The 10815-nt window shown below is 36.2% G+C and overlaps 1 protein-coding gene across 1 annotated transcript; it reads right to left on the reverse strand.

Moving 5' to 3' along the window:
* Positions 1-1609: 1609 nt before the first annotated feature.
* On the reverse strand, positions 1610-10528 carry LOC120626509 (sodium channel protein Nach-like). The gene is made up of 10 exons (XM_039894036.1): positions 10347-10528; positions 9584-9781; positions 8109-8375; positions 6959-7070; positions 6210-6334; positions 5715-5866; positions 5183-5236; positions 4243-4337; positions 2851-2956; positions 1610-1728 (listed from the first exon to the last, which is right to left on the reverse strand). Exons 1-10 carry the CDS (start codon positions 10526-10528, stop codon positions 1610-1612), a joined length of 1410 nt encoding a protein of 469 aa, XP_039749970.1.
* Positions 10529-10815: the final 287 nt, after the last annotated feature.

Raw genomic sequence — 10815 nt, forward strand, 5'->3', positions numbered from 1 at the left:
ATCCCGTTTCCCGGAGGAAACTTACTGTTTATCGGGATAAAAGGTATCCTATACGTTGACCCGGAATATCAGCTACCACGATACCAAAATGTTTTTAAAACCGTTCTGTAGTTTCAGAGCACGCGGAAGATCACGGATGAGATGGACGGACCAAGTGAAGGCTACAATCGAGGCTCCTCTACATGAATGCGCAAGAAAGGCAACCGTCAGAGAAGAGTAGCGAAGTATTGTCAAGCGAGCCACAACACCCAGATGACGACCACGACCAGTCTGTCCAGACTGAAACGACTAAGAAGAAGAAGAAGTATTTGCGAGACGCCCGAACAGACACAGACAAAAATTTAATTAAAATCAAATTTCAAATTCAAAATATATTAATGTACAGAAATCTTCCAGTTACAGTTTTATTATAATTAATGTTACCACATACTTAAGTTGACATCCAGTGCGCTTTAAAAAAAACTATCCTGCCTGTCAGCTAAAATCTTTAAAACAATATTGGAGCTGCGCCAACCTACGTTTGAAGGACGCAATATTTTTCCTAATAATTGCGAAGAAGCCATCAACTCGGTTCTCCTCAAACATACCAGACTTAGATGTCAAAAAAATGATTGTCATACCAGATTAAGATGGCGTTACGAAAGGAAATAATTATGGCCGCCATAGTAGTTATTATGCTCCTAATGCTCAAAGTAAAAAACTGAAAAAAAAAAAAATTGGATAGAAGCAGGCGTTACTTTGCGGAAATCTACAATATTATATATTTATCTATATATATATAATACACCATTCAAATACTCCTGCTGTTCGCGGAGGATAGCAAAGACAGCTTAATTTTCATGAAAAAACAACTCAAATCAAACATCATTTGGGGTCGCGCCCAGTGTCGTGAATACAGGCTATGAACAGGGTTTGCATTAAAAACTTAAGAATAGGCTTTGTAAGAGTTATAAAAAGCCTACCATTAAGGATTTCTAACTCGTACTGGACATTTTTTCATTTTATATCATCTGCATACCTGCGCCCAACGTTCACGGTCGTTAACCATTGTGAGAAATGTAATTGCACTATGTTTTAACTTACTTAATTGTGTAAAAACATAACATATTTACTAGTAGGTAATCCTATTGTCACGTGATTTTAATCATCATGTTATATGTAATTTTTTTTTATCATCAATTCAACCAATTGACGTCCACTGCTGGAGGAGGTCTTCTGTAGGGAGTTCGCAGCGGCCTCCAGCGACTTGCCTGAAGTAGCTTGTATAATTTAAAGTACTATTTTTTTTTTCTTAATTTATTGTTCAAAATAAAGAGTAACAAATATTTTTCCAACATAATTATACATCCCCTTAGAAACTATGCGTTTGTGGTGGGGATGGCAGGTTCCCAAGAGTATATCTTAAAAAAAAGAAAAAATTTATTCAACTACTTAATCTTCATGTAACAATATTTAAACAATCTTAATCAAACAGTGGCATTTTTGAACTAGCTAAAAATACTAAACTATGTATTTAATAAGCGTAATTGGTGTTAACAGTACTGATTGAATTAAAAATAAATTAATAAAGTTATATAACTAATCAACTACAGTTCAAATACTCGTACATTTAATAATGAATAGTGCTCCTCGTGTAACATATTAATCGCAACGTCAAGAAGTATACGATCTCCATGAAGCTGAGGACACTGCAGCCGAGGAAGAAACCCGCCATTCCACCGACTGCCACTGAAATATTATACATTACATTTATATTATACCTACCTGTAATAATATACTTTCACTGAACTTCAGTTTAGTTTTCAACTAACTGTACGCCAAAAATCAGGTTGATTGGTTGTTTAGTTGAGAACAAAGAAACAAACGAACACACAACACACACACTTGCAACACACTTTCGCATTTATAATATTAAATCAGGATATCTTTCAGAATCGTACGAAAGGAAAGGAAGGGAATTAATTGATGGACTGCCGATTGGCGCAGTTTGCAGCGATCCTGTTTCCTAAGTCCAAGGCCGTGAGTTCGATTCCCACAGCTAGAAAATGATTGTGTGATAAACATAAAAGTTTTTCAGTGTCTGGGTTTTTATAAGTATTTATGTATATAATTCATAAAAAATATTAATCAGTCATCTTAGTACACATAACACAAGTTACGCTTAATTTGGGGCTAGATTGCGATGTGTGTATGGTAGTAATGTATTTATTTATTTATTTATAATTAACGTGTCCACCTGCTAAAGCATGGGAGCAGGGAATAGGAGAAGTTTAACGCATTTTTTTTGTATATTATTTCCACTTGTGTGCCAATGCTCTGAGAGTTCATACAGCTGTGGGAGAAGATAAATTTTTACCCTTTTCCCGGGGTATATAGTTTTCTCCAGCAGCAGTGGCGTGCATAGTGGGTATGCACAGGGTATGCAGATGTTATAAAATGAAGAAAATCTCCAGTACGAGTTATTAATACTTAAGAGTAGGCGTTTAATAACTCTTACAATGCCTATCCTTAAGCTTTTTATACCTCGGACTGGAGATTTTCTTCATTTTATATCATCTGCATACCCTGTTCATACCGTCTATGCACGCTACTGCATGCTAGCTGTGCTGAGGTTAATGGACACAGGGTGGCTTTTTATAGGACGTATTCCTTGCATTCCCTGCAAAGAGTTGCTGGTCTATAGTCGATGTATATACACTTGCCAATTGCTAGGTCCGTCAATTATTACTATTGAAACAAAGATATAAAATATAACTTATAATAATACAATCATTCCTTGAAATCCAATATAAGTCATACTTGTAATATGTGGTGTATTTTGAAGATTATTAAAAATTCGAATAAACGTACCCAGCACATCCGTAAATCCGAAGAGCACATCTCGCTTGTATCTCATCCTGGGGTAGGTGACGATACCCCATTGGAAGTTGGTTCCTAAGACCCAACTCTGCAATGCCTGGAATAATGTATCAAAAAGATATTTTGGGTGAATTTATGTTAAATTGGCGATTTTGCGCCAGTAGGTTTATTGGAAGTTCCGTATGGAAATGAAGAAAATTACTCGTTTCAAATAACATGTTTAGACTTTTGAATTAATTTGTTTATGTAAAACTTTGTAATTAACAAAAATGTTGCTTAAATCAAATCATCTACCCCTCGATAAAGCCGTATATAATAAGGATAGATAATTAATTAATTAACAAAAGTCAAAGTCAAAGTCAAAAATATCTTTATTCAAGTAGGCCCATAGGTGGCACATTTGATGTGTACATAAGAATTACACGGTAGTGAGAAGATGGCGATAACCACATTCGTAAACTTAAAACTAAAGCTACGAGGGTTCCAAACGCGTCCTGGTCTAAGTAGAAGCCCACAACAAACTTAGCCGGGTGTTTTTTTTTGTTATCACCATCTCACAATGTCATTTTAAATTATTAGAAGAGCAACCTGGTTAGAGCAATAATTTACACCCAAGCTTTTTTATCGTTTACGTAGTCCTTTATACTATAATAGGACTTTTCTATAAGCTTACGTTTAATACAAACTTTGAACTTTTTAAGAGACATCTCCATAACTTTTAGGTAACCTAACATTCTTAATAACCTACAGACATAATTGCGAGATTGGATTCAAATATCTAGTGAATTACCAAAACTTAACACTACTAAACACTTAACTAAGCTGTTATTAATAAAAGGGCGTAGCGTCAGAATATACACAGTGTTTTGTCACACTTCAGTCGAGGGCCCCATCAAATGTCCAATCGTGAGAAAAAAAGCGTAACAATTATTCCAACGTTATACTCGTACCATGGAAATGCGTTGACGGTCCGATGCAAAATGTTAGCTCGCAGGTTCGCACGTTGCAATAAGGAGAACTTACAATTTTTAAGGTTTATAACCAAACTCTTTACACTAGTAGCCTGTGAGTGACATATACGCGAAGGACCTATAACGACCTGCGCGTCCAGTATAATAATGGTTTTAGAGTGTTAATGGGGTTGCCGAGTTTACGTGGTGCACCTCTGATGTTTATTATTTATGGTATTTTTTAAGTAAATGCAATTTTAAATTAAGTATTTTTATAAATGGATGTTATGTCTTTAAATAAAAATTATTATTTTTAGTAATAAGGGTGCTCAAGTTAAGGATTTTCAAGCAGCAATGGTGGTTCGAGCTCTATCTTCCTTTTTCCTATGAGATAGGAAACCCTGGAACTCACACTGGGATATCATTTACTCACAAAAGTCTGCACAGTGTAGTTTACATCATCGCATATAGCATCGCAGTCGCAATCAACTTTCTTGTCACCTTTATGTCTCAAATTTATGAGTACATCTGGAAATAAAAAAAAAATATACTAAGTAAGTAACAATAACTCTCTTTTTAATGTAATAGATTTTTCTATTTATGAATAACTAGCTGATACTCGCACCTTCGTTCGCGTGGATTAAGGTTTTTAATTCCCGCGGGAACTCTTTTAATTCCCGGGATAAAAGGTACCCTTTGTTCTTTTTCATGTCAAAGGCTACATGCATGCCAAATTTCATCATCATCACAAACATCCACACTTTCAAATTTATAACATTAAATTAGTAGGATAATTAATATGAAAATTAATGTTTAATTCTATTTTCTTTTGTTTGAAATCTCAACTACGCAGGAAATGAATTTCTTGACGTTAATTTTGACACTTCATCATACATACAAATTTTTTACACCATCAATTATATTGTTAATTACTATTATTATAAAATGGTTTTAACATAACTAAATTACACCTATTAACTTTTATTGTTTCTTTGCAAATTAATAAGGTTAAATTTCCGCTGGTAGGTTGCAGCACACGTCAGCTAGAAACCTTTTTAATCAGTTCCATCAATGATAAACGGTGTACCTAATTTGCTCAATAAGATGAGCAACGTGGCGATAAGCTATGCAGCTCTTTAACTAGAAATATTTATTTGAACTACAGAGTTGCAAATCGTAATAGTGCCATGAACTATGTCCGTATATTTTGTATCTATTAGTTAACGGATAGCTAATACTAATGCGAGATTAAGCAAACGAACCAACTCGGTTGCCAAACAAAATCTACCTATACAAAACTGAGTGGTACAGTGGTATTCAATCCACTCTAGAACATGATTATTTAGGCACCCTACAATAGGCTTTCCTTTTACCTTTATAGGCTGCTATACAATGTAATCCATTGACGTCGCATATCTTTTCATCTCCTGAAATATAAAAATAGCAATGTCACAAATCATAGCAATTGTTCATAAAATTAATTTATTTATTAACTTGAAAATAAATTAAAAGTGCTTATACACAAAAAATAATTAAAATAACCTATGAACCGAAATAAAATCTAAAAACGTTTTCGAAACATTGCCCCTTTGAATGGCCAAACTAATTCTTTGGCGAAAGTAACTGCCAGCTCTAGGATCACCGGTAGACTCGGTAACTCTTTTTGACAAATCTTTAAAAAGAGCTCGAGCTCCCAGTCCTTTCCCAAAGACTCTACTCCAAAAAGCACAAAAATGAAACTGCTATCAAGGTTTTCATTTTTGGCTCGCCTCTCTACCTGCTCGGCAGGTTGCCTGGATCTCGGTTACAGAATAAGTGACCTGAGAGGCAACAGGGGGTAATTGTCCGAGGATATTGAAGATATCTAGATAAGAAGAACAAAGAGAGAGAGAAGGAGTCCCTCACCAATCCTCCTGTAGAAGTGGGGGATACATTGGCAGTAGTTGAGACAGAGCTTGATTCTGCACTCGATGCGACACAGGTTATACGTGTATACAGAGTTGTGCTTCAAATTGTTCTCGTGCTTGAAACGACAGCCACGTTGGCCTACACTCAGTCTGTAATAAAATGTAGTGTTTTGTTGACCTCACTTACTTCCGATCAATCTTGCCTGGTTGTATGTTCCAGCATTCCTAATAACCAATTCCCCCCTAGCGTTCCTAAACCGATAATGGGTTTGAGAGTAATACATCTATTTACACACACCCACACACACACATACAGAGAGATAGATATTTATTTATGTGTTAAAATCATGTCAGGTAAGAATAGTCTGCTAGTAATTAAAAGCTTAACCGTAACAGGATCGCTTCTGCCATCTTCTATGCTTCATCACATAGCAGAAGTTCAGATTGCTGTCAAAGGATTAACTTATAGTAGAAAAAACAAAATGTTCAATACCTAGCTGCTTCTGGAGCAGTGTAAACAGTAGTAGCAGTGACAAAAATTTTCATGTAGAAATATGTAGGCGAATGATGAGACTTCGCTGAGATGTCAGGAACCTCGAGCGGGCCGTGGATATACGCCTAAAAGAAAAGACAACGTAATTTAGAGCATTTTATTGCGTTTTATTTTTAATAATATTATCTTATATCTTTAAACGAGCAATTCTTGTATATATATAATTGGTATCTCGGAATCGGCTCCATCAATTTTCATGAAGTTTAGTAAGTATACAAGGGGTTTCGAGGGCGATAAATCGATCCAGCTAGGATTCATCTTTAGAAAATGTCATTTTATTTGTGTTTTCCGGTAATAACCGATATGGTGCAACGATGTTGCACGGGTCAGCTAGTATTTTTATTAAACGCAAACATGCATTACTTGACAATTCAGTTTGAATTAAACACTCATTCAAACCAAGATAAAAAAGTATCAACAGGTGAACAGCTCTGCATCTGCATCAAAGGCAACAGCGCCCTCATTGTTAAAATGGCATTTTATATATGTGCGTTTATAGACAAAAAAATATGTGTGTGCGTATTTGTGTGTGTGTGTGTGTACAACTTTATTTCTGTGAACAATTGAAACAGTTAGTAGAACAGTATTAAAATGGAGATAAAACTGAACACTTGACGTATTGAGTTGGTCTATAGATGCACTAAGAACTTACAATAGCAGTAAATTGTGACTTAATATACAGGGCTTACATTATACGAGGTTATATTCAAAACTTGTGCAAAAACTTCGCCATCCAGCGGATGCACAGAAAATGACGAGTTTTTAGTTTCTATGATGTCCCATTTGTTTGCTTTTCGATATCTAAAAATAAAAAGAAGAAATTTCGAATAATACATTACATGCTACTTATAGAAAAGGCAATTTAAGAATGTGATATAGTACTTTACATGCTACTAAATAACTTTCTTTCAAAATTGTAGATAAATTAGATTTGTTCATATCCAATCTATATTTATATGGATTTGATATGTGTAACAAATTCTAAACCTGGTGGCATTGATATTCACGTCGATTCATGGTGTAGGAATACTGGGGATCCCGCCATGTAAAATAATAGGAACGCATCGTACGACACAGTACCTCCAGGGTGATGTGGAAAGCTGTGTTATTTATTATTTTAACTCCTGTCAATCAATAATACTCCAAGTAGTTAAGGGTGTGTTAATTCGTTCATGATAAATAATTAGGCAGCTAGATAACACAATTTAATATTTCTTTAACTTTTTATGTATTTTCTGCCACGCGAAGCGGGGGGGTAACGGCTAGTTATATATATATATAAACCTTCCTCTTCAAACACTCTATTTATTAAAAAAAAACCACATATAGTGCTAGTGACAGTGATAGTGACAGTGATAATGATAGTGATAGTGATTGTGATGATAGTGATAGTGATAGTGAGAATTTTGTAAAATCCGTTCTTAGCTGACCTCTACTCGGCGAAAGGAATATTCCTAGTCTAAACTTCAAGTCTCTACGCCTTATGGTTCCAGAGATATCATGATGAGTCAATATATAGGTAGAAATCTTTTATACAGATAAATGATTTCGTAAAAAATCTACTATTTCATCCGGAGTTATTAGTAATACACTGTATCAATACAAAATCGTAGATTGTTGTATCTTATATGCAGTAGCGTGCACAGGATTGTTGACCAGGCTATGCATAAAGAAGGAATTGGTATGAAATGGAAAAAATCTTCTCCTTTATGTGACATACATACATTTTAGGGTAGGCAGTGCTTTTGTACTTGTATGAAGTGCACGCCTCGGCTTATCTGCATATTTTTGCAACAAATAATTAAATACAAATATACCTTCTGCTTTGTAACAACTTACTCTGGGGAATTATGAACAGCAACTTTGGAATTAATGGCGTAACACACTCCCATCTCTGTGATAGTGGGAACAATATCCAGGAACAACCCGGCTGCTCCGATCGTAAGGATAGGTTTGAACGGAGGTAGTAAACTCAGTAGCGTTTCCAGATAATACTGTGGTTTTATGCCATTGTATACGGGCACCGTGTGGAAATTTTCGAAAGTAGCGTTCGACAATGCCATGATGAATGTTTTGAGTTTCTGTTTGTCTTCTTCCGTTGAGTCACTGTCGATATGAAGAATTAGAATTAATCAGTGTTCCGAAGTGCCCAGTTTTGCTCGAATCAGCAAAACTAGTCACGGGTTTATATGCTACTTGCTAGGCTTCGAATAACTTGCTTAAGAGCACCTGATGGCTCTGATGAGACTTTAATCAGCTTCTTATAGTTCATGGTCCCAGAACACATTATCAATCGCAGGATAATTGTAGACCAGAAAAGTAACCGAGGCCAGAAGATATCACACTAGATTACTGGTTGCACTTGGGAGTTGCTTCGCTTTTCTCTCAGAGATAGAGAGAGAGAGCAGGCTTGAAGGAAGAACTTGAAGAGAGTGGTTGCAAGTGTAATTACAAGAACATGAGGCATGAACCAACGTGGTACGTTGCGGTACGTGTGCCTTGCATACCCTGCTAAGTGTGGCCCTTTTTAAAGGTCATGGTAGGCTGTCCATAAAAAAGACACCCAGTATTTTTTACAGTGTAAGGAGGTGGCTCAGGGTACTTGGGATTGAGGCTCTGCCATGTGAGTTTTAAGAAGCTAAGGAACTATCGGTATATGGGCAGGTCATGTGAGGCCAAACCTAGGCTTACATGATGATAAGAGTGACGGAGAGACAAGACGGTGACAAGGCTACACGCCTCCAAAAAACTCAGCCACGTCGAACCCTACGCGGGCTTTTATGCCACTAATTTAAGATCTTCAACCTTCATTGAATTCATAATTAAAACGTCAAGTCTGTATATTTGTAGTGAACCTACCAACGGCAGGGGCAATTACAGAAATTATAATGTTGCGGTGCGATGTCGCGTAGAAACTGATAAGGGTTTTTCCCTCACAGGTAAGCCCACTACAATCCTAGACTGCATCTTACACTTACCATCAACTTAATCCACAATAAATAAAAAAAGCTCTACTGAGACAAAGCCGAAAAGAAACTCAGCAGTTGCTCATTTTCAAAATCATTATTTTTACAATAATGAAATTGTCTTGTGAAAGAGGAGCAGAGTGTTTCTAAGCAACCTTATCGTTAAGAAATTCATCAACTGTATAGTAACTTCGCTGTAATAAATGGATTTTAAACGTATGCATTAGCAGGTCTAAAATTACCTTGGGACTAAAGTAAATGTAAGCATTGGAAGGTGTTAATTTGGGAATCAAGTTATAAAAAACCAATACATAAACCCATAAATGTCTTTACGCGGAAATAACTTACTTTAAGTATTTCTCCAACTTCTCGGGATCAATCTTGTCGTCCGGGCAAATGGTTATGCAGGGAAATGTGGTGTTCCAGGCATACATGTCTCGGTCCATCGAGATGACCGTGGGTGAGGACTGGTAGCGGGCCCATGTCGACCACGAGATGTAGAGAGTTATGTACAATGACAGCATCACCATGGCTAACCAGAGGAAACTGAAACATTCCACCCTCATCATCTGGCCGGCCGATTGGCACAGTGGGCAGCGACCCTTCTTTCTGAGTCCAATGCCGTGGGTTCGATTCCATTCGATAATGGCTGAATGAGCATGCTGTATGTTTGTAATTCAATGCTGCGTGATAGTCTTGTTTTGGATATCAGTAGGTACCTGATGTTTTACTCTTATAAAACGCTGATTCTAATTCATTTATTTTTGTCTCGAATATTACCAATCTGATCCTAGTAAATTATTTCACTGTTATATAGTTTAACGATTTACAAATAAATAAAAATATAATATCGCAATATAGCCCCAAAGTAAGCGTAGCTTACGTTATGAGAACTGAGATGACTGATGAATATTTTTATGAATAATATACATAAATACTTAAAATATACAGATACACACCCAAACACTGACAAACATTAAAGTTCATCTCACAATCATTTTTGGGAATCTATCCCACAGCCTTTGATTCAGAAAGCAGGATCGTTACCGACTGCGCCAGACGACCTTCAAACAATATATACACTAAAAGTGACAAATCAACTCATACTTACACTTCACATGGATGCCTTCCAGCATTAACGAGATGATTCAAGCCGTGTATTGAAGAAGTTTCTAGAAACAGGCCTACGTAGTTTCTAATCTTTTCCATGAGAACTTGCGACGAAGACTTTTGTTTGTCAACATGTTTACTTTGACGATAATGGTCTGCTTGGATTCTGCTAACTTGAAGCATCCTTCAGTTAGATAGATGATACACCTAGATATATGTATTTCAATTACTGTTAGCTCATAGTTATAAATAATAATAAATATACTACGACAAGACACACATCGCCATCTAGCCCCAAAGTAAGCGCAGCTTGTGTTAAGGGTACTAAGATAACTGATGAATAATTTTATGAATAACATACATAAATACTTATAAAATACAGATAAACACCCAGACACTGAAAAACATTCATGTTCATCACAGAAACATTTTCCAATTGTGGGAATCGAACCTACGGCCTAGGACTCAAA

The sequence above is a fragment of the Pararge aegeria genome, chromosome 9, assembly GCF_905163445.1.
Source record: "Pararge aegeria chromosome 9, ilParAegt1.1, whole genome shotgun sequence".
NCBI classification, from domain to species: Eukaryota; Metazoa; Arthropoda; class Insecta; order Lepidoptera; family Nymphalidae; genus Pararge; species Pararge aegeria.